General features: G+C 39.5%; 2 protein-coding genes across 4 annotated transcripts; one reads left to right on the forward strand and one right to left on the reverse strand.

Annotated features, from left to right (window-relative positions):
- Positions 1-1,905: 1,905 nt before the first annotated feature.
- LOC117207268 lies at positions 1,906-6,466 on the reverse strand. Of its 2 annotated transcripts, XM_033447308.1 has the most exons (11): positions 6,198-6,466; positions 5,707-5,769; positions 5,228-5,356; positions 5,033-5,167; positions 4,794-4,951; positions 4,178-4,243; positions 3,703-3,853; positions 3,427-3,627; positions 2,713-3,343; positions 2,301-2,577; positions 1,906-2,226 (listed from the first exon to the last, which is right to left on the reverse strand). In XM_033447308.1, the coding sequence occupies exons 1-11, from the start codon at positions 6,270-6,272 to the stop codon at positions 2,091-2,093; spliced, it is 2,022 nt and encodes a 673-aa protein (XP_033303199.1). In that variant the 5' UTR covers positions 6,273-6,466; the 3' UTR covers positions 1,906-2,090. The 2 variants fall into 2 exon arrangements, with proteins under 2 accessions (XP_033303199.1, XP_033303207.1); XM_033447316.1 differs by lacking the exon at positions 4,178-4,243 and having other exon boundaries at positions 6,198-6,465.
- A 429-nt stretch (positions 6,467-6,895) lies between these two features.
- On the forward strand, positions 6,896-23,037 carry LOC117207295 (PTB domain-containing engulfment adapter protein 1-like). 2 transcript variants are annotated; one of them, XM_033447347.1, is made up of 9 exons: positions 6,896-7,048; positions 18,874-18,980; positions 19,062-19,129; positions 20,462-20,644; positions 20,725-21,051; positions 21,193-21,407; positions 21,508-21,725; positions 22,081-22,307; positions 22,380-23,037. In XM_033447347.1, exons 2-9 carry the CDS (start codon positions 18,911-18,913, stop codon positions 22,452-22,454), a joined length of 1,383 nt encoding a protein of 460 aa, XP_033303238.1. In that variant the 5' UTR covers positions 6,896-7,048; positions 18,874-18,910; the 3' UTR covers positions 22,455-23,037. The 2 variants fall into 2 exon arrangements, with proteins under 2 accessions (XP_033303238.1, XP_033303249.1); XM_033447358.1 differs by lacking the exon at positions 6,896-7,048 and adding an exon at positions 13,116-13,470.
- Positions 23,038-24,516: the final 1,479 nt, after the last annotated feature.

Consider the following 24,516-nt stretch of genomic DNA (forward strand, 5'->3'; position numbering starts at 1 on the left):
AATGGTTTCGAATTACAATATAGTTTATTCATAATATGTAATTGAAGAATTTCCCACAACTTGTTCGATAATCTGATTTATACAAAATTATGTAATCATGACTAGTATATTCACAATGCAACAGTGATTGAAAATTTAATGTTTCTTCTATCTTGTTTTTCTTTTTTTCTTCTTTTTATATATAGACAACTAAAACAGTTGAAAAGATTGCTTATCAAATTTTATAAATAAAAAATTTAAAAAATCATCATTTTAAAAAAATATCTTTCTTCGTTCTTTCACTTTTTGTACAACCTATGTACATACATGCATACGTACATACATACATACGCACACATATATGTATATATATATATGTGTGTGTGTATGTATGTGTGTGTGTATATGTGTGTGTGGGTGTGGGTGTGTGTGTATATATATACATGTATATACACACATAAATTATAAAATCTTACGATAAAAAAGAGCAACAGTTGTAAATCGGTATGAGATTATCATATTTTCATTTTTAAACTTTACGGAGTGAAAAAACAAATAACCTGATTGAATAAATATCGTTTTATTGCACTTTCCTGCTCGCATTAAACCGTATTTCACTTATCTTTGGTATAGTTTTCTATACGTGATGAAAAGGCCATTTGTTTGTTTGACCTACTTTACTTGTTCATAGAAAACTTTGTTTTAGTCTTATTTAATATATTACCACGCACTGTTTACACAGAAAATTGCGAATTAAAAATAAACGATATCTGCATATATATATATACATATGTATGTATCACTCTTTGTAAGTGGCATATCGCATGCACCTTTCATGGATTACTCTTCAACGTAATTAGGCAATCCAACTCCTTCTAAAAATATCGATATCCAAATATCCTAGGTATAATCTTACTTCACGATAATTAAAATAGTAGGAATTAGTCTCGAGTCATCGCTGAAATGTTCTCTTTAAATTGTAATTGGATATTTAGTAGTTAAGTGATTGGCATTGAAACTGATTCTTCAGAGTCAGATTGCCTAAATCCATGTGTGATAATAACTCAAATACATTAATTACTATTTACGTACATATTCTGACAGCTACAAAGTACTTAGTGATAAATATTATCTATTATCAGAGTCGAGTAAAGATTCATTGAAAATGTCCTGCTGAGCCTTGGCAGATGAACATGTTTAATTACTATTATATGTATTAAAGCTTGGTATGTTAACGTAGCACGCTTGTCAAAGCTGCCAATTTTCTATTTAGAATCATGTCATCTTACCTAAATAATTCTAGTTAGCAATTCAAAGAAGACTATAGTTATTACATCTTAAGTTTCGGCTGGCATTTCGACTTGCATACTTGACGATATAAAAAACGAATTGCTTATATAGTTGTACTCTTAACGCAGAGAGACAAAGGATTTTCTAATCGGTGGGTCTTTGATAATCGATGGAATAGTTAATTCTCTTCCTCCCTTATTCTCACTTTTTTTCTTTTATAGTTACTATACCGGTATTTTAACGCGTACAGTATGAACGAAATGAACGAAAAAATCTTTTTAACGCGTGATCATCTAGGATTTGCTAGATATTGCTCCTTTTATTGATTACTATAACTAAATAAGTTCAATATGACGATATATGTGTACCAATAATTAGAATTAACTATTGGCATGTGATATTTGAAATTTCTATGAGCGCCATATATATACAAATTGTGTATAATTCAAGTGAAATGTAACTGGTGTATATAACAATGTAATGAAGCGATTCGAGTTGCCATGACTCTCTGAAATGGAAGAAAAAGATCCATGCTCGCAAATGAAATCTTCTGTTTCTATTATATATTATATTATATTATATTATTATATATTATATTATATTATATATATATAATATATATAATAGAATATATAATAAATATATATATATATATATGTATATATGCGTAATAAAAGTGCAGGAACAAATTGCACGCTAATTTTATATAACGATAAATAAAGCTATCCCTTAGCTAGTTCGTTTCTTTACCATTTTGAACATTTTTTTATGGTTGTGTCTTTTTCAACTCGATTAAATCAGTAACGTCAAGAAAAGGAGTGCTATTGTTGTTGTTGCAGTTGTTGCAATAACGGACACACCTCAACTAAAGGTGTTCCTAGAATTTCTTGACATACTTGATTCATGTCGGGTTCCATCATAAGCGAAGAAATCTGATCCTCCGTTAACATTTCCACGCTAATTGTTATACAATGGAATTAATGAAGATAAAGTAATTCATACGATAAAGTATTTACGAATGGGTTACGTACCTTGCTAAGCTTTCGCTATCGGATGTTTCCTCGTCCGCATTAAGATAGGTCATTGTTTTTTCTAATGGACTAGGAACTTTCTTCCCCTTCCCTTCCACTTTCTCAGACTTTTCAGATCTCTCCTTGTCTCTCTCTGCTATCTTTGGTTCGTTAAAACGTCGTTCCGTAAGGCTAGATATGTTCAACATCATCATTCCATGATTGAGGAATTCTTTCACTCGTTCTCCTGTGCCGGCACTCCATAACATATCAAGGGACTGTCTTCTACTTGAGTTTGCTATGACAATTAACACACATATATATATATATATATATATATATATATATATATATATATATATAAGCTGGCTAACTTAGTTTAACCCAAATACATAATATTTCTAAAAATATATATATAGCCAAATGTATTTACCTGAACTGCCTCCACTAGCTTCACTGCCAGCTGAACTTCTGGTTATCCAATTAGCTAAACTAGTATCGAGTTTGCTTTTACTTTTCACTGACGGACTTCTTGTTACTTCCGTTTTCTTTTCGCTGCTTAAACTAACTTCGTTTCCTTTTGGCATAGCAGGTAATGACTTTTGGGTTACTAATTTCTTTCGACTAGCTGCTTCACTGAACGACTGAATATTTGCACCATTGGTGGGCGGGTTGTTACTTTCTGGAGTCAAGTCCATTGGTAGCGGTTTATAAGGAATTTGATCTTCTTCGTCCGAGTATACTTCGTTATTGTAATATACTTCGTCCGGAGAATTATTTAAACTAATTTCTGTCCATTCCTCCCCGTTTTGTACAGTGTTATTAGTGCTTTTTAAATCCACCGGTGTTTGTATTTTCACTCGTTTTTCTATCGGCGAAAGAATATTCGACAAGTCTGACAACCGTGAGGTTGAAGAACTTGTTTGATTTAGTGTTATGATATGTTTCGTATCAGTTGTTGCAATGCTTTTTGGACGGTCTCGTTTGATATATTTCCGCGGCTCTGTGGATGAAACATTCAAGTTACTTAGGCCCAAATATTCGGAAGAAGGCTCTCTATCGATCTGGATAAACATACAATGAAAGTCATTAATATACTTATAAAAATCATTTGACATATCTTATTGGTATGATGAAGAATAATTACTCTTGTAGGCACAGGACATTGTGTACTAGGGCTCATCTTCTCAGGAAGGCGCAAGTATTCGTCGCTAGTATAATCTGTACTATCAGGTGATCCAGTAACGCTAGAATCAGTTGGAGTTCCTGCATTGGGCTGTAGAGAAGGTTGGCCAACGGTATCTCTCGAACATTTATCGAAATCATCTGCTCCATCATACTTCCTAGTCTGTAAATAAGAAATGAAAATTACTATAGTGTGCAAAAAGTTACAGCTCGGACAAAAATTAGTCAACAATTATACCCTATGGATTTCGTCGCTGATTTTTTCTAGGTTTCTCAGCGCTTCGGCGTAAGTCATTTTAGCTTCACCCACTGATCTTTCTAACGCACTTACTCTTAACTTTTGCTCCTCCAACATTTGATTAAAATGCGCTTTCATTTCGTAATATGGCCTATATGATAAATCAATTAATAATTAATAGAGTTTAGAACATGTATTTTAAAGAGAAGCTTGGTACTTTTATATTACATTTTCTTTGAGTTATATCTAATAAAATAGATCTCACGTGAAGCATGTTTGAATAAAGCGGAACTTTTTGTACAAAAATGCTTATCTATGAAATATTTTATAAAAATATAATTCGTGCATAAATAGGCTGGTAATTTAGAAGAAGAAAACGATAAAGAAAAAATCGTCAGAATGGGGTTTGTTCATAGCAAAGACATAAAATAAATATGGTGTAAAAAAATAAAAAAATAATGTCTATCCTACTTACAACATGAGCAAGTTGTGCCTGTAGGCGATACTGTTTATCAGAAGCAAGCTGCGACGTGCACCCATACTGCCAACATGAATACAAACCAAAAGACATAAATATTCTAATATCTATATAAAATCAACGTAAGATAGTAAACAATAGAAACATAAATCATTAAATATACATATGGGAAGAAAGTAAACAAGAATGTTAAGGGTCATGGAAAAAGAAAACATTATTATTGAACCATTAGATTCTATATATATATATATATATATATATATATTCTATATATATATATATATATATATATATATATATATATATATATATAGAATATGTATATAAAATATGTATATATATATACATATACATATATTAAATATATTAAATATTAATATTAATTATTAAATATTTCTTTTTATTTAATTTTTTAATTAAATTATTTTTTATTAATTGTACTAAATAGATAAGTAAATGAATAAAAAAATAAATAAATAAATACAGAAAAAAATATATATATATATATGTATATATTGAATGACCAAATGCGATGCATTCCATGCATTATTAAGTAAGCTAAAGAATCATTCAATATTTAGCTAAATTGTAAGAAGGTGCATCAGGTACACACCTAGATTTAGCAATTGCACGTTTTAGTTCACGTTGCAATCTTTGAACCTCGTGTTCTGCTTTATGATATAGAGCAGTAGTGTGTCTATGTTCTGCTTCCGACAAAGCTCTCTCATGCTCGGATTCATTAACTCTGGCAGTTGCATGATTTAACATCTCCTATATAATAATGTAACAACGTTAACTTACAACATCATAAAATTCGGGTCAATAATTTTTCTCAGATAAAGTGGACATTACCTGCCAAGCATGATCGAAACATCTTCCCTCTGTCCTTAATCCTTCTTCGGCTAAGTAGACCATCTCTTTGGCTGCTGCATGCTGACTATTGGCTCTTTCAAATCTAATTGCAGCCTTTTGTGTTTCGTGTAAAGCCTTAAAGTATGCATTACATTAGCAGTTATAGGATGTACTACGATAGAAAATAATTCTTACTTCTTTTGCTTTAAATCTGGCATCGTAATATGGCCTAGATTTTTCAATGCACGCGCCAAGTTTCTTAGCTAAGCTATCAATTTTTACCGTAGATTCACAAAGTAATTCCCTAAAAGTTGCTCTTGCTTCCTGGAAATAAAAGCTCATTGAATAATCAGTGGCTGAAACATAGTTTGTGTTTTTGTACACCTTAATTCACTTTGATAAATTGAATAGGAATGAAGTTTCAAGTCACACAGCGTTTCTTTAGACCACGTTATAAATGACTATAAGACGATCTTTGAAGCCATTATCCATTTACTCGTACCCTTCATAGCAATCACCTCAATGAAATGTAATCACAACCAGTTTCAAAACTTGCTACTAATTTGATCTCCCAAGGAGAAAGATAGTTATTTTAATTGATTATACAATGAAAAGTTAGAGTTATTTGTATAAGAAATATATAGCCTATAAGAGTAATTTTATTTTATACTTACGTCTAAGTCAACCTCAAGCTTGTTGATATCGTCAGTAGCAGTATTCAATCTTTCAAGCTCAATCTGAAATGATTGTTAAATTGTTTATGAAAAAATTAAGTGTGACATTTATACAGAAACTTACATAAGAATTATTATGCAAAAATATTGTTCTAAGTAGTAACATAGTATCATTGAAACACGCTGTCTAACTTGCAGATTAACCGATAGACTTGATTTAATAAAGCAACTATAGCAAGTGGTTAATCAGAGAGGATGATTGAGAAAGGTATAGGTGATTCTGATAAAGGAAACTTATATTCACGAAAGCGTTAAATCTGCCGTAATAAATACAAAAGTGTCGATAATCTGGATGATTAAGGTACGAGTTTTACTAAATATTAGATGCAGTTAAACGTTTTAACTGTGACAACGTGGAAATGTCAATATTATAAGTATGTATCTAGGTTTTGAAGCCTATAAGTTATTCCCAGAAAGACGCATCGGTTTACCTGTACTCTAGGATCCACTGCATCGTCAATACGATCGGAATCATCGGCACTCTCTTTCTGCACACGTCCACTCATAATTAAAGGTAAAACTGAATTTTATTTACAATTTTTCATACCACCTGTATCGTCTGCTACATATCAGGTGGCCATGTTGAATGTCAGAGCAACTAACAGTACCGTCCATGTTAAAACGGTCAAGGGCGCTTGTAAATTATCTACTGTTGTTTTACAAAACTGTACGATGAAGATATTACGGTGTTTTTTAAAAAATTCCAACACTAACTGTCCGATAGTATATATGTAGCATATGATAGAAGAAACGTTTTAAAAGCCTCGTAAAACGAGGGTATCATTCTCTTTAAAATTGTTCTTCGATACAAGGAAATGGGAAGGTAATGGGAAAGTATATGCTGGTAAAAATAACTACAAAGGATTTGGATTATATTTTAAGGCAGAACATGTATTCTATGTCTGATTTATTTTTAAAATGTTAGAGTTAGTTTGGCTTGGCCGTGTTTGACTATACAAAACATGCCGCTATACAATGGCGAACATGGCTACCCAAGTGATTGGACATGGCGACCACGGTGACGACGAATCGCTGATATCTGCTGATATGTACACATATGCATATACGTATATGTACATCAGTGCGACGAATGTGTTTCGCTACTAGAGGGAGCTAGCTACTCGACAGGCAGACCCGTCTAACTCTCAAACTCTCAAACAGATTTTTTCTCATTCGCATTGGTGGGTTCTGTGTTGTCGGAACAGGTGGATTGCGTTCAGGGAAAGCGGACGATAGTGTAGAAACGTCAATCGCCGAGTCACATAATAATTCATCGGTGTCGGTGAGTGAAAACATTCAATTAAACTGGGATCTCGCTGTCTAAAAAGAATCGGCCTATTTTTAATTGTCTCATCGCGTCGCGCCGGTATTTACGAAAAGAAAAAGAAAGAAGGAAACAGATAAAGACGTTTTTAAACCAGAGACACGGGACTTTCTATTTCGGCATTTTTACGCGGTATAAGCGAATACGAGCGGAGTAGCGAAAGGCGATAGATGGACGAGGATAGATGAAGAACAGAGACAAATGTAAAGGCCTGCTCGTGATCTAGACAACGCTGGCAAATGCAACGTTCCTTTAACAGAAAGGTGATCATAGATCGTGCATATTTCTGGTGAAAACATTTTTCCTTTTCGCGCTTTCTGTTTTTCACGTGACTCACGACGATGTTTAAGATTTCAAACTACGTCGATTCGCGCTCCTTTGCCTTATGTTATGTTGTAATTGTTATTCCGCGCATCTTAATTTAACCGATGCTTTTCATTACATACTCCGTCGACGTTAGAGACGCAACACAGACGGCTATTTCTCCGGGAAACAAACAAACTTGACGAATTATATTATCGAAACTCAATTGTATTTGTTAAATTCACAAGTTTTAGGTTGATTACGATTTGCTGAACTCGAAGATAATTCAATATCGTAAACATTGGAAACGGTTTGAACGGATAAATCGTGGATTAACTCAAGGGCACAACAGAAACGGTGCCCTGTGGATACCACGAAACGTCATAAAGACCTCTTACAGCATACAGTCGGTTTCACGTTGACGGTAGCTGTATCACAGTTAACTTATTTCGTATTCGTACGGCGAATATGTATCTGATGTCACGACAAACGCACGGTACGTACGTGCGGGTTCCCTTTTCGTCGCAACTGATTCGATGAAGTGGTTCCATTGCTTGCACCGAGAGAGATCGTTTGTCGTGCTTATCATTTAATAAATACACGTATGTATATTGCTGAGCGCAGATAACTTTTCATATCACACGAACGCCCACTGTCAATCCGTTCGAAATATCACCGCTCTTCAACGCGATTCAGCTTTCCTGCTTTCGATCGATCTTGCTCCCAATATTTTATAGTTAATTTTTCAACACGTCGATAGTTTGCGGTTAACCCGAAGGGGACCATAATTTCCTCGCCAACGTGACAGTTGCGAGAAGATTGATGAAACTCGACTAATTGTTAAGGGATCACCCGGTGCATAGTAGGAAAGATTCGAGGCGCATACGTTTCGTAGAATCAGCCAGTGAACGAGGCTCATACCTGTCGTCCGGGAGGACTTGCTTTCAGAGGAGCATTATCCTTTATCATCGTATTTCTTTTTCTTTAAATACTCTGCTCTCTAAGAGATTCTTCTCTTCTTTTTTCGTTCTCGCATTAAGGAGTTGGAAATATTTGGTTGCAACATATACGTGTATATATACAGAGGAACAGGTTTGTTTTTTTCTTAAATAATGTGTTTGCGAGTCGATTATGTTTGGATACGAGCAGACAGTATCCTTCTTCGAATGTGTATGCGTATACAGATATTCTGAAATTATGACCAGAAATAATAGTCGATCAAAAGCAGCAATCAGGTAACGTGTAACTAATGTAATCGCACTTACGTAAAAGGATTTATAAGCGTACACGTACGTTGATGGTTTTCAGCTGCGCGATTACCGTATTTTTCGTAATTCTGTTAACCATGTTTTACGAAATCGCACTTATCTTTCGATCGGTCGAAAAAATTACGGCCACGACTTGGAAGATCTCGATGACAATTCCTCGAGAGACGAGAGAGAAAAACGGCGGTTACGAGGTGAATCGAGTTGTCGTATCGTGGATGATTGCATTTTTGGCAAACTATCTTTTCTTCGGTAAGTACGCAGGAGAGAGATAAAACAATAAATTACGAAAGTTTCTTTATCTGTTTCTCTCCAGCTGAAAATTTACCGTTATTTCTTTCGAAACGAAGAATCGTATGTCATTCTCAGGAAAGAGAAAACTCTTGCTCGAAGCTTGGATAGTAGACGTTTGACGCCTCACGAGGTTTTAACCTCTATTCGCGACACGGTTGATAATTTTAATAAACAACGCATCTTACGACAATCCGATGCAAAACAAAGTTACTAGCGGGGCAATTTTGTCATCCTCCGAAACTACGTACTAGCTACGGCACTGTGAGAAAGTGGGCACGGGGCACAGGGTAAGAGAACCGACGACGTTGTCATTGTCGTTTTCGTTTCCCTTTGTCTCCATGTTCCTCGTAACCACGAGTCATGTTGACGTACTTACGCGCTTGTGTACAAATAAACGTGCATTATTTCTATGTAAATGACGCTCCAATAATAACTCGACGATCCGCGAAGACGTGGAACGCATCTGCTATTATTATCCAAGGAGACCAAAGTGATGCTGTTTTTCGACAATTCTTTGTTCGGTGGGCAAATAATTGTTTGCGAGAAACTCGTTAGTAGTTGCTCATCCGGTGATAGTCTTATTTAATACGCATAGGTTTCTAATTACATTGTGTCCCACGAGACGCGTCTTGTCGCTGAATAATTATGTACATTTGAACAGTGCAGCTCGAGCTACGTGTCTCGTATGACGATACCGCGGAAATGATTCTTGGATGCAACACAAGGCTGCTAATACTATACCATCGTGTAAGGCTATAAAGAGTTTTGTGAACTTTCAATGTCTCGTAAATATATACAGATCTTTTAGTTAATACGGAACTTTTGCGATAAGAATCTTTGTGTCTTTCTACGAATTTCGTGGAACATTCGATCGTTTAATGTTTTACGGATTGTTGTGCTTGTTACTCGTTAATTCTTCTTTGAACTGTTTAGGTAATAAAAATATCAACGTATTCGGAGAATTACATACTATGTACAGTTTGCTCGGAACCCTCATGTACGACAATGAGTTTGAAAGCTCTGTTTACGACCTGTCACGAGGCACGGCGTTAGCGTAGTAAAAACGGTGGACAGAATAGCTGTTGACTGCTGACGGTCAAGATCACGGTCGAAGGAACCAACTGATTACGCGCTGATATATGGGTATTATATAGAACGCGTAATTAATCCATGACCGTGTTTTTCGCGTACACATTCGTAAGTGGAAGCCTCGTAACGAAACAATATACGAAAAAGGCTATTCTTTCGGGCGGGGAGGGGGGGGGGGAGGGGGAACGTGCTGCACTGCACTGCACTGTACTGATATCCAGAATCGGAGCGTCGCATCGCCCGTTACAAACACGGAAATCGTATTTACAGCTTGGCCGTTAACGCGTTAATCGCCCTCTCGACTTCTTTGCGCACACCGATGCACACGGATTTGTAATCGTATACCACTCTACTACAGGTTGCAACTACGTTCGACCTCTAAGAAATTTCAGGGATTTTGTCAATTTCTGAACATGGAAACGAGCCCATACTTTGTTGTAATCTTTTACATTAAGTAAATTAAGTTAATAGGTCTATGCGTGTATGAACAACCGTCCTCGCAGAAATGCTCGTCTCTCTACCGATAACCTTCGTTTAAATATCGTTGACGCGCAAATTATATGTCACGAATCTGTTCTATCTATCTATTCTATATTCCATTCTTTCCTCTTCCGTGACAATCTATGGAGAATTGCGGGCCTGGAACACAGCCATTTCAATTCTACGGATAGTTGAGTATTCGGTAATTTTTCCGACTAACGTTTCTACAGTTTGTTAACAATTTTATGGGTGAATTAAAATTGTCATCGTAGAAATTGGAATTTTGTGAAATGAATTTTGTGAGGGGGAGGCAGAGAGGAATATTTGCTGTTACAGAGGTGGGCGTAATCGTTGTTGATTATCGGTTAAATTCATGTATTCTATATATAATATGAAAAGCCCGCAAACACGCGTATTGTATTATACATATAATAGATTAATAGCTTTGTATTTGCCGTATTTTATCAGGTGGGCGTACATCGTTGAAAGAATTTTTGCGTTCATTTGATCGATATTAAATTGCCAATATCACAATGGAAATTTACTTTTTTAGCATCGAGAGATTTGTTTTATCGTTTAGGGCTAACATTCTTCGTTTACGATTCTGGATGTTGTCTGCGTAGCATGCAAGAAACCCAAAGCTCCTTTTGTAATTAATTTCCGGACTTGCCGGGCATGGTATCAACGATACGCATGGAATGTTTATGCGTCGCCACTAATGCATATGTATGTCAAGCATAGCGAATCGAGATATACTTTCCCTGCTTTCGCGCGTATCCACCGTCCAAGACGAATTCGCTGGCAATCGTGTATTGTCCGAGGTGGTCAGTAGCGAAACCGGAACTCGAGAAAGTTCCAAAAAGAAGATGGTCGAGTTGCAGAAAATTGCTCTACATGAATACGTGCGTGTGAAGATGCGAATGTTAGGTATAAATAGATTGGGCAGACGTGTTTGTCGAGCGTTTACGGAGAAGAATGCTACGTAAAAATGACACTCGTGGATGGCAGACGATGAAAACAAAAATTGTGCGATCATCTCTTCGCTATACGATTGTATGATATAACGAACGAGGGGATATGCATATGGAAAAAAAACCGGTTCTCTGTTTTCTGTTCTCTGTTATCGGTGCTGAATCATACTTAAAACCTGTCGACTTGCTTCGTGTTCACGTTCACATCAATTTCACGATGACGTCTATCCAGTACTCGTGCGGTAGGAAAACATTAACGGCTCGTGCATAAGTGGATTTTTCTCTCAACGATACTTTATCTTGCTGTTCTTTACGTTACAACGTTACAACGGAATTCCGCCAATTTGGCATTTAATTGGGACTCGGCAAATAAGACATCGAGGACTACTAGACCGTAGACCGTTGGATTATTGAATTTTCTAAGCACCGACTGTCGATTTTGCTTCAAGTTTCAAATATATTTTCAGTTTTAACGAAGGAAAGTTACAATGCCGAGGGAAACGTGCAATCATCTTGATTATACGTAAGAATTTCGCAAAGGGAAATTCATTTGTTGTGAGATCCATTTGCGGGCCATTCGCATGGAAAATATTTGTTGCTGTTGCGCCAAACTCTTGAAGCTACTTTCATTTCGTACGGTCGGCGATTCTGTAATTCAGCGTTATTTTCTCACGCATAGGCTATTGCGTTCGCGGTTCTCGTACTTTTAGCTACGAAGAAGCCAAGAGGAACGCACTTAACGCAGTTTATTAACTGACGCGTGTTACATACGCCAGCGAATACTGTCGTAGAGATTCGTCCTAAATTTCTTCCTTCTCTCGGTTTCGTGAAACCTCGGAAGTGGACGATCCGGATGTTTTTATTCGGTGAAGAATGAAAGAGCCGGTGCGGCAACGTGCCTCGATCGGTGATATTCGATACGGTGTTACGGTGGATCTCGTGAAAATCAAATGAATCGGGATGGGGATCGATTACGGAAAAAATTCCGTCAGCCGGGGGGATACAGATGGATGTTGTGGCACAAGTATAGTGGCTGTCCTTCCCCCTCGATGATTCGCAGCAGAAGAGGATAGACGACTATGGTCTCGGTCGTGGCTGGTACCGCCATCCTCTTATCCCTTCTTATTCTATCGAATCGTCTACGATCGACGATCGACGATCGCGCTTCTCTCTATGTCCTTGTATCTTCCGTCCATGATTAAAGTCTTTCCGTCGTTTCGTTCGATCATTCCAACGGTTATCTGGTCATTTTTTCGCTCGTATCCTTTTGTCAATATTGTAACGAGGCTCGTTTATATTTCAGTAGCGGTTTGCGCGACAGCGACGATAGAAGTGGAAGAGGGATAAGATAGAAGTAGAAGAACGATGGAAGATGAACCGTTTCACGGAATATCTGTAATGGCAGTCGGTGGTAAATTCGAACGAAAGTAGCGGATGAGGACAAAGGACCGTGGTCTCGACCGTGGCTGGTACCACCACCTATCGAGCCTTCTCATTCTACCGAATAATGTAGCAGCACCGCAGCGATTCGACTCCCACGACTGGTTCCGCCAGTAGAGTCGGTCGAGATCGTTCGCGCTCGGCCCCCTCCGATAGCTCCGAAGTGCTGGCCGCTTGCAGGCTTGTTTGCTCGAGTCGTTCGGTTTCATTCGGCTAATCAACGTGCGCGCCGATCAGTTCGTCATGAATCGTCGAACGATTCGCGTTTATTGAGGTTCTCGTCTTTTCCTTTTCCTTCTTTCTTTCTCGATACTTGCCATTTGCTCGTGGGTTCGTCGCTGCTCCTTGTAACTCGTAACTCGTAACTCGTAACTCGTTGGCGAATCGATCTCGATCGTGGGCATGTGTTACGTGCGATTCGTTTAGCTTCTCCGGATACACATACATACATACATACATACATACATACATACATACGTACGTACATACGTAGATACATACGTAGATACGTACATACGTGGTGAAAAGAACGCGCAGGGTAAGTTTTCAAAGTTCCGCAAGGACTCACAGCCGCATCCTTTTACATGCTCGGACACGTTTCGCAGTTGGCTGACTCTCTTCTATCTCTTTTATCTCTTCTATCTGCTCTATCCTTCGAAGCACTTTTGCGCTCTTGTTTATTTAACCGCAACGTGTTGAAGCAACTATCTCGGCTCACCCTTCGGCTTCGCCTGTATAAATCGTCGCCGATTCGAAAGTGATCGCTCGTGCTTGTGCGGGGCGCGTTCCTATCCGCGTAGATCGCAGCCGTCCTTGCGACTTGATGCATCTAAATCGAAACGAATCGTTCGTTGGAATCATCGATGCTTCTCGCACGAAAGAGAAAAAACGAAGCACGTTCGCGGTTTCACTTTTCATTGGCCAACGTTGCGTTCGAATAGCAACGTTCGAAAAGTTTACGACCAAGATTACGTTATGCTCTTTGTAGGCGAAGTGGCCAGTACCTTTAAACCTTCTACTTTCTATCGGCGTTGCGCTATTTACTTTGTTGTCTGTTCGTAATTGATCTGCTCTCGACGATAATGACACGCGAAACTTGTAAGTCGCGATGCTTCTACGAATGTACGTTGGTGACGCGACAGATTTTTCTCATCGAGATCGCGATATCGTTGTATCGATCGTTGGACGAATCGTAATATTAATTGGGTCGCGTAGTCTCGATCTTCACAGTCGTACAAGTATTTAGAGGCGGCGAAATGGTTTTAAAAAATGCCGTAACCTAAAGGTTATCGGTAACTTTAATTGTGGATAAGTGGATTTAAAAAACACGTAGACGATCATTTATGCGTATGCAGATTTACGATTATCGGTGCACAAAAGGCCTGATATGAAAACTAATGTCAGAGGTCGGCGTTCGAAAGGGCAAGTTGCGTTTGGCTTGGAATTGAATCGAAAGATAATAAGTCGAGCGGCGCGTTCGTTAATTTTTTCGTCGGTATAGTTGAGTAACTATGAGAGGAAGAAGCATTCGATGGCGAAGAGTTTGCTCGATGCCGTTAAGAAACTGGCTGGCGAACCAGAGTTTGTTCACGCTTGGAAATGTAACCGTAACGATTGTTCGCATTACGCAATGATTTGCAGTTGCCGAGACGACGTTAAATTTCTATCTTCTCTTTTCTTTTTCTTGAGCGTGCCGCTCGACCAGGAACTCGCGATACGATACTCGCGTGGCGACCACCGTAATAACGTTGCAGAACGGAGAAAAAAGATATACGTTTAGAGTAGATTTAGAGGCAGGCGTAGAGCGAAGGGAGGCGGAGGACGACGCGACGTTGCGAATGAAACTGCATTTCCCGATCGTTGTCGATCGACGTTAGAGGCATCATCGATTTCCTGGGATAACCGTATTTCTTAGCAGTTTACTAGTTTTTAGTGAAAATGTAAGAAACAGGTTTAACTGGGACAATGAGTTTCCGCATTGACATTGGAAAGCAGACAACGACGAAAGATGCGTCGTTTCGTTCGATGCCGATAGATCGTTCGCGGGCTACGTGTTTTTTTTTTTTTTTTTTTTTCCGATAAATCGAACGTGGGTGATGATCGCGATCGTTAATGGGCGATGATCGTTAATCAACGAAGTTGATTTTTCCCCTAAATGGATCAGCTGAAAACGATCGACGTCGGTAGAAGCGCGAGAGAAAGCATTCTCTAATCGTCCGCATCCGCTGGAAAAATAGTGGCAATTACGGTTGGCCCTGTCGAATGTATGGTTAATCGTAGATTGATGGTGCCACGTAGATTCTTCGGGTAATGACTCGCGAAAGGTGCTCGTAAGTTCTTCGCGTTCCTTCCTTCTTCCCCTTCTTGCGTTCTCTCTCTCTCTCTCTCTCTCTCTCTCTCTCATCCATCTATCTCTATCTCTCCAGTCTCTGCAGTTCGCTTCACGCGCTAACGATTTCGCGTTCGATTTCACACGTTGGTCAAAAATACTTTCGACGAATCTTCCGTGTCCGTTTTAAATTAGAAAGTTTCGTGCGACTGCTGATTGCGCGTGAACGTTTCGACGATAAGCAGCGGGGGGGCTTAATCGCTGTTCGAATAAGGGGCGAGGATCGAGGATTAACAACGGCGGTTAATCGATTGATTCTAGGGATGGTGGCCAGGGGACGGTAAAACATATTTGACGTATCGGTGACAGAGTCTCACCTTGAACGTTATGCAATCCGCTATTAACATACGCATACTAGCTACGTTGGCTGGGGTTAGTTCAGAGAAAAACTACGTTGCGTTGGTTCGTAATCGACTGCGTTGTTTAACTTTAAACGGTGTCAGTGTCTTGGCAAGCGATTAGAAAATTCTACGCAATTGTTTCCTCTGCTGGAACGTAGCTTTTTTCTTTTCTCGACAATGACGATAGCATTACCGAATGTTTCGTAATAGTCTTGGCGTACACAGCGAAATCCTGAATTAAAGCGTCGAGCAACATTTTATGCTTTTTAGTAGAGATTGAGCCACGGCTAGCTAACGGATGTGACTCTGTCGCTTAAGGTTTCGCGTTTTATCTTTCTCCCTTACTTTCTTTCTTTTCATACTCTCGATGTTCTTTCGTCGCTTCGGCAACCTTCCCTTTTTTCTTTTTCTTTTCTTTTCACTTCGTTTCTTTTCTTTGCTTTTCTTTCTTCGCTCTCTTTCCTCCCGTTCTTGCTCGACGATGGCAATTAATCGTTCCACGGAATTGGAGATTTTTCCCTTTAGAATTTAAAATGGTAGGGAGCATAATGTACGCTGATGCCGAATTATAACGAGAGAAACGGTGGCAATTTAAAGAACGAAAAATAGCGTAAACACCGCGAACGAGGGGAACTTTAGCGATAACTGCCTTGCAGTGGTTTAGAATAAGAGCCAGCAACCATACCAGCTCCGATACCTGTCCGTTCGGCCGTCCAAGCCTCTCCAACTTTGACGCTTGACCGATACTGCGACCTTCTATCGCGTACCTCTTCCTACGTACATACCGCGTCTACGTTCTAACGGTCGTCTAATAGAGTAATTACATTGTCTGGTGCGAGATTAAGGTGGCAAGCGTCGACCAAAAGGAAAAACTGACCCCGGCGAAGGGACAGATTCGTTCGCGGCTCGTTCGAAATTGCTGGCGAAAGTTGTTGACGGTGTCGAGCTACCACCAACGTTAGCTGTTTGTTATTCACGACGGGAACTTGTCGGTAATTAAACGTTTTAAAAATCTCGCGAAGAAGGAAAAAAAGAGGAGAAGGAAAAGAGGTTCGACCGAGCGGCGTCTGTTACAGAGAAGGGATTAGGGTGGACTCGTAATGCGATACTTTGCCGAGTACAGGCGGAACGGTTGTGACTTTCGTATCGCGTAGTATTATTAGCATACATTTCTCGACGGTGCGTGCATGCGGTGGTACACGGGGTTCGAGTGGAATCGAGAAAAGGCCGCTTGCTCGATCGATTCGTACACGCCGCACGATCTTCGTAAAGAGGTGCCACTTTGCTAGCGGTGCCACGTGCATTCCTCTATTCGCATTTATGATTTAGCCTGGCGTTTCGTGTTCTCCTTTTCTATATATTCGACGCGTTATCGGCTAACGTTAAGGACACGAATCGGAGGATCGAAGGAAGAAACGCGAGGCACGAGGCACGCGCTTGCTTCCGATCTTTTTCGTCCTTCCATCGCATCGGACGGATTCATCGAGCACGAGTCGAGTTTGAAACGGAACACCGGGTAGAGCTGGATGCAAGCTGTCACGCAACAGGTGTTGTACGCACCGGCGATCCAAGTCCACCGGCGGTTTACTACTCGCACCGGTCGATTCCGCTTATGAATTTTCACGTAATTTCCGAATCATGAGAATATACGCGGCTTAAACGTTGTGTAAAAATATGAGTTACAACCCCGTAATTACCAAAGCTTTCTTGCAAACTGTGCAAACACTGGTCGAGTCACTGGTAGATGGCCGGGGGTCTAACTGGAAACGTATTCGTTCACGTTGCTCCTTTCTCGGTTAATCGGTAACGCATTGTGTCACCGAGAACGACGGAACCCAGTTCTCATGAGTTGCAAGAGCCGGCGCGGCGTGACGCGTAGGACGACGAATGCGCGCAAGTTGAACGCGATTCCAGAGAAGGACAAAGAAGGTAGTTGTGCGAGTCGGACGGAAAGGGACTACGCGGCGTACAGCGTACAGTATAGAGTATAGAGCATAGAGCATAGAGCATGGAAGAAGACGGAACACAGAGTGTTGTACAGTGTACAGAGTATAGGTGTAGGACAAGCGACGGAAAGGCGCACCATTGCCCGGCTTCTATTCCGGTGTACGATACGGCTCATATAGGGCTCGTACAGCGAACCACGGCAACAAGCGGCGCACGATACACGCGGACCGGGCAATCGCTTTGGTTCGACCTCTTTGTGGCTACGTGGGAGGAATAGGAAGTCGTGCATTAAATCCGAACCTCCACCTTTCAACGCTTAAACGCTTCTCAAATAGAATGTACAGGATACCGGCGCGAACCGGCACGCTCTGCGCACAAAAGCGAGATCGTGATTGCGCTCATTTTTCAGTTAACACACCGAGGAATTCTCCTTCTTTCTCGTTAGCCTCATTCCGCTCGAGTTGCTTCGAAACTAGCCGTTCGTTCGATCGAAACAGACCGCGCGTTAGAAAAGAAAGCAGCAACCCTTTGGAAATTTCAGCAGTGGAGTGTGGCTGCGCGACGAAACGATCGAGGCGTGGCTGCGACGTCCGATAACGATCCGGGTTACTGCTGATAATACGTACCGCTATAAGATATATAAGGATACACCGAACCAAAGTTCTCGCGGCTTGTTCGAGTTGTTCGAGTAACGCGCCGACGCGCGTTTGATCCAATTGAATCGGTAGAGTAGTCGCAAAGTGCGAATAGTGTGTCATGTGCGAGATGATGAAACGCGAAAGGATTTAGCCTTCGTGCCCAAGGCTGACTGCTCCAACGGTGAACAATCGTCCGCGCCTTAAGCCGGTTTTACGCGGTTTGCCAATCCATTCGAGGAACGATGTACCGTCGATAGAGCTATTTGCTCCTTATCGTTTCTCTCGGCCTAGGTATCGTATCCACCGAAATTTGCTACGGTCGCTGGGAGAAGCGAGTTGGCGACAGAACGCGCTCGCAGAATGCGGCTGACGGGAAATGCTTTGCTCGACCAACGATAAACCGAATATATCGTTACAGAGGATGCATCGGTCTTGATTATTTTACCCATGTACCGCTGCTGGATCGTATAATCGAAACAATAGTGAAAAGCGTTTTAGTCTTTCTTGTTTCTGTTCTTAACAGAAACAATCTGAATCAAGTTCGCGATAAAGACAGGACAAAGAGGAAATTCTTCCTTGTTACGCGTGGCGTCAAAAATAATTCTTCAACCTTTTTTTTCTTACAGGTATCGGTGAATAGGTGAAAATTAAAGAACCGACGATATGAGAAACTCAACGTTATTGAAATGGGCGCAGAACTCGGCCAACAGTAAAAATCAAACCAGCAAGAATGGTAAGCGGGTTTCTTTATGATCGCGGCGTGTGCGACGCAGCGTGTACGGTTGTGCGTAAGATCAGTGAATTCTATTTGCAGGAACGAATAGGAATTGGATACACCCACCAGATGCGCTCCAAAAAGGCCACATCGCCTACTTAGTCAAGGTACAGTTTACTTTCGTCGCTGTGGAACTCGCAGAACCACGCAGTTACCGCTTTTCCTAAGAATTCGAAGAGAAAAGAAATGAAAAAAGAAAGAGACAACGTCCTTTCACCTCTCTGATAAGCTTAGCTTTTATAAACTCTATGTTTACATGTATATGATATACGGAGGCTTCGACGATATATCATGCAAGTCGTAATAACCGAGTTTAGTAATGCGGCGGCGAGGTCGGCTCTGTTGCGAAATTTCCAAATCACAAATAAAAATAAACGTTCGCTCGATATTCATCGGCGTATTTAAGCTTTCCGGCAACGTTAATCGAACTTGGAACGGTGTCTCCCGCATGATTGTACGATCAGTGGCAAGTTGTAGAGATGAAAATTACGGCGAATATACGTGAACGTACAAACGAACGTGGAGAATGGATAGACTAGAATTCCTGAGACTAAAGTTGGGCCGTTCGATCTGCGCCAATTGCTCCAACTCGGATATTTTTTAACTGATAACGCACGGCACGAAGATGCGAGGAAATAATTCCAAATGATCCACGGAGAAGAAAGCGAAGCAAGATCCGCCGAATCGTTCCCAATTTTCTGCGAACGTAAAGCGCCGAATAAACGTTTTTATCTATCGTCGATGTCGTAACCTGGCAATGCCGTCGTTCTTCATCTTTTAATAATCGATGATATCCGACAGGACAGGACAAACATTTGTCCGATTTATTTATCGCGTTTAAAAATTGCATAATTGCCATACGGTGTTTTCTTCGCCACTTGCCACGGCGCAACTATATTGTACGTGCATGCGTGTATGTTTGTCGCGATACGAATACACACGCGTTAAGAATAAAACTGGTCAAAGTTGGAAGTGACGAAAAATCCGTTGTACCTTGAAATTTCGCCGACGAATAAGTTTCGCTATTCTTTCGAGCGAAATGAACGAGCCGTCACCGCGTATACAGCATTACTCTGTATAGCTCGCTCGAACTGTATATTGCGATCTTCGTAAAATATAGCCTTTTTGTCTCTTTACGATTTCAACGCTACAACGAATTCTTTTTTAACGATTCAAACCGAAAGATAAATTTAAATTACTAATTGCACGGTTGCTCCGTTTGTCGTGCAATTCACCATTTGTTCTCGACGTCATCCTGTATACGATATATTTCGTTTATCGGTTTATAATGGTTTATCGTAATGTAAGCGGACAAAGAGATAAAGACATATAAGCGAAACGTATAACGCAACATTTGCACGCTCGATTATCAAGGATTCTCCTTTCTTTGTTTACAAAATAAATTATTTCCGTCGTAATTTGCTTGTTATACTTTTCAGTATCTGGGCAGCACAGAAGTGGATCAGCCTAAAGGCATCGAGGTTGTTAAAGAAGCTATTTGTAAACTCAAGTTTAATCAACAGTTGAGGAAAAGCGAAGGGACGAAAACACCCAAGGTGGAACTGACCATAAGCATCGACGGAGTTGCAATTCAGGAACCGAAAACGAAAACATCGGCAAAAGTATCGCACTATTTCTTACATTTCCTATCGCATCGTTGTCGTGTAAAGCTCGCCAGTTAACGATCCGCTTCTTTTTTTAGCGAATTATGCACCAATATCCACTACATAGAATATCGTACTGTGCTGATGATAAAGGCGAGAAAAAGTTCTTCAGCTTTATCGCAAAAGAGGAAGACGCCGAGAGGCATACGTGCTTCGTCTTCGTTAGCGATAAATTAGCTGAAGAGATCACGATGACGATTGGCCAAGCCTTTGACTTGGCCTACAGGCGGTTCTTAGAAACATCGGGCAAAGATTTGGAAACGCAAAGGCGCTGCATGGTACTGCAGCAAAAGATAAAACGATTGGAACACGAGAATAACGTATATCGCCAGCGGTTACAGGACATAGCTGCTATCAAAGGATCGGTTGGTTTCAACGATTAGCCTTTGTTAAAACACAATTTCTAAAAAAAACAATATCTTCGATATGCAAACAACATATTTTATACTGTATTACGTTGTATTTTAAAATACAAGTCGTAACGCTTCGTGAGAACTTTCTTCCAGGCTGATGTGTCAGCATACTTGTCGCAACACAATCTTCCGGATATTCTGCACGTGCCTGGCGCCACGAACGAAACAACGCAAGTAAATGGATTGGCAAATAAATCTTCCCTTGGTAATATAAACGACAGTAATGGGAATACCTCGAATGGATCGCAGCAACCACCTCCGGTTCCTCCAAGGAGTTTCGAGAAAACGTTCGACGATAACTTTATGGGGTATGTCGAAATATCTATATAAACGTGAACAAATGGTAAGATTAATGTATTTTATAATATTCCACGAATATCTGCTAATTTAATGGTTTTCCATGAAAAGGAGCGAACCTACGCCAACACCGTCGGTTGGTACCAAATTGGAAGGGCTGTTGATGGACGAATTCGAGGAGGATTTCAACCCGAGGGCATACGAAACTGCAACAGCAAATGGTTTGACAAATCATCAATCCAGTCACAACAATCTTCTAAATGGTCAAGTGTCCTCCAACTCCAACTTTTTCTCACAAAGCAATGGCACCACAAGTCCTCCACCATTATGTAAGTTAATTTCTTCGTATTTCTTGCAGTCTAGTTTAATTATTCCTCATTACGCGAAAGGAAGGACGTTGTTGGAAGCCATATCTGTTTTTCGTTCGCCTCTCATCCTTTTCATCTTTGTCCCTTCGCTCTGTCATTTCGCGGCTCGTCGTTCTTTTATCACAGTTTCGGATAGCATCCGAACTGTAATGGGCCAAAGACCGCGCTGACATAAGCGTCCCACAACTACGAATAAATCGTGTTGCACAGGTGCTGGCTGAAAAATCGATTCGGATTTCGATTCGGATTTTATCTCTTCGATTACGAAATATCCGATCATTCTCGTTGTAAACGCTAATATTCTACGTTTATTTAGTGGCCCCTCCACCGAAAGCGAAGGATTCCAGACGTCAAAATGGGCTGAAAGAAGATTTATTTGGTAGTATTCCCTTCAATCCCACACCATCCGTTAACGCAAAAAATGAATTCAATGATCCATTTGAAATGGGCGAATTCGGAGCTACAACGGCGATTTCTAATCCTAGCCAACAAGAATTAGAAAATGCGATTGGTCTTTTAGATAAGAAGCTGCTCGAAATGAAGGTATAACTGGTGACTAACGTGAAACTGGCATATATTTAAATATCTTTCATTTTTATCATATTGGTGTTGCAGGATGGTTTTAGTAGAGGTCTGTCGATCGATACCGATGACTTTTCGTTGGAAAGTTTGGATCCGTTGCGAAATTGAATCAAATCGAGAGTTCTTTTGGAAAGAAGAAGGCAATTCGTTCGTTATCGTATGTTCGTTCGAAAGCTTGAAGGTCCGGGAAATGAATAGGCAAATTAGGAACATACATCTTTGCGAAACCAAAATTAGTCAATTACTATTATAATTATGTTAATCATATATTTATCGTAATATTTGATATTTATCATATGCCTACTGAATATCAATAGTAGCTTTAGTCTCGACGCCAAACACTGCAGAGACTTTATTGTTAGGCATAGGAAAAGCATAGGAAAACAAATGGTATTATAGATACTCGTATAATATCTTTATATATACATATATATTAATACTGTTTGTTTCTTTTCTTTTTTTTTTTTTTTTTAATAAAAACTTTAATTATTTTAACAGCATATAAGAAAATAGCAATACAAGATATTTGAACAGAACTTCCTAGCGCAGTTTATTGTATATCAAGTGTGAAATTTCCGAGTCAAATATTCTACGTCTTTGTTTTTACATACATAAATGAATCAACCAACCTGCGTGCCTTTCACCAACAATTTAATAAACTAAACCGAAATTAGTCAGTTCATAGAGCTAATTCTTGTTGTTAAAGTTATTATTTGTAATGTATAAACCTTACTCCGTGTGTGCGTGCGTGCGTGTGTGTGTGTGTGTGTGTGTGTGTGTATGCGCGCGTGCGTGCGCGCGCGTACGTTTTGGTAAATAATCCATTCCATAGACGAAATATTCCATTCTTATATACAAGAATGTGAAATTTAGAATCATGAGAGACCGTTGCTAAGTAAATATTCAAACATTACAAAACGGTACAAAATTCAATGGAAAAAAAAATTAGATATATTATCATATATTTTTCTGCGGATACAATTGATTATCTGTGTGCATCTTTCCATCGTGAATTAACAAAGAGGAAAATATCGAAACGCTAGCTGAAATGATAGTTTGGATCATTTCTATTGATATACAATATTGTACGTCTAACTGCTAAATCTTTTCTATCGATCATTCATACTCTTCTCTTTCTCCCATTCTCCATTATATTCATTTAACGCCGTAATATATATATATATATATATATATATGAAGGTTATAAGAAAAGTGTAAAATGGTATGAGTGTTGTGGAAGGTTTTAGTCGTACAATTTTATAGACACTTATGCGTACGTACGTCGTGCAATCTTCGAGGCAAGAGAAACTGACGTCTGGTACAGTAAGAAGAATATTATTGATTATGTACATATGAAATGCTGTTTTATTATTGTTGCTCTATTGTTTAAGCACTATCGTTAACAATATAATGCGTAAATAACGTAGCTGAGAAATTCGTTTTATTCAACCCACAGTTACTTGAGTTCTTCGATTCCAATTTCATAGATACTTTCATTTGTATTTCAAATAACTGAACCCGAAGTATCGACAACCCTTCTTTCAATACATCGAATTTTTCTTTTCGATTCGGTACGCATATATTGAACACTAATTTGTCACGTATATGTCTATTATCTCACTAGTGCAGTGAAAGACGACTATCGTGAAACCAATTGAAAAATGTATATGCGTAAACGTTAGAAAACGTTTGTTGCAAACATACGCTTATTGTGAAAACTTGGTGTATAGAATATATATAGCGCGAACAGTGGTTTTAAGTATACGATTAGCGTTAAAGACGTTCTCGCTAAATATCGTCTCGTTTATTAATAGAATGAATATGATGTAATATAACGAACGACTGTTGAAATACTTTGACGACCTTTGAAAAGTATATGCTTTCGATAAAAATGTTGTAAGTTGCGGATAGTACATTTTCAGATCTATTTCGAATTTAACCAATACAATATGTATAATCACGATAGCCGTGTTTCGGTATTATAGCATTTAGGCATTGTAATGTTAATGAGTGCTCGGACACTTTTCTGTGCCGCTGTATTTATATGTACATACATATTTGCAATTAAAAATGCGGAAGGTCGCCGCTTCCGTAAACGTTAGAAGTTGGACGAGCATTCCTCTGGTATGCCAACCAGTGGTCGGTAACGTCGAATCGCGTGGTTCTCCAT

The sequence above is a fragment of the Bombus bifarius genome, unplaced genomic scaffold (genome assembly GCF_011952205.1).
Source record: "Bombus bifarius isolate JDL3187 unplaced genomic scaffold, Bbif_JDL3187 scf7180000007966, whole genome shotgun sequence".
Lineage (NCBI taxonomy): Eukaryota > Metazoa > Arthropoda > Insecta > Hymenoptera > Apidae > Bombus > Bombus bifarius.

What these genes read in the sequence shown, in the direction of transcription:
- LOC117207268 (XM_033447308.1), bottom strand. Translation starts at nt 6,272, where the DNA reads ATGAGTGGACGTGTGCAGAAAGAGAGTGCCGATGATTCCGATCGTATT. An exon ending in CGTGCAATTGCTAAATCTAG is followed by an intron (nt 4,244 to 4,793) that starts GTGTGTACCTGA and finishes TCATGTTGGCAG; the next exon opens with TATGGGTGCACGTCGCAGCT. An exon ending in TCAGCGACGAAATCCATAGG is followed by an intron (nt 3,628 to 3,702) that starts GTATAATTGTTG and finishes TCTTATTTACAG; the next exon opens with ACTAGGAAGTATGATGGAGC.
- LOC117207295 (XM_033447347.1), top strand. Translation starts at nt 18,911, where the DNA reads ATGAGAAACTCAACGTTATTGAAATGGGCGCAGAACTCGGCCAACAGT. An exon ending in TAGCTGCTATCAAAGGATCG is followed by an intron (nt 21,052 to 21,192) that starts GTTGGTTTCAAC and finishes ACTTTCTTCCAG; the next exon opens with GCTGATGTGTCAGCATACTT. An exon ending in TTCGACGATAACTTTATGGG is followed by an intron (nt 21,408 to 21,507) that starts GTATGTCGAAAT and finishes TTCCATGAAAAG; the next exon opens with GAGCGAACCTACGCCAACAC.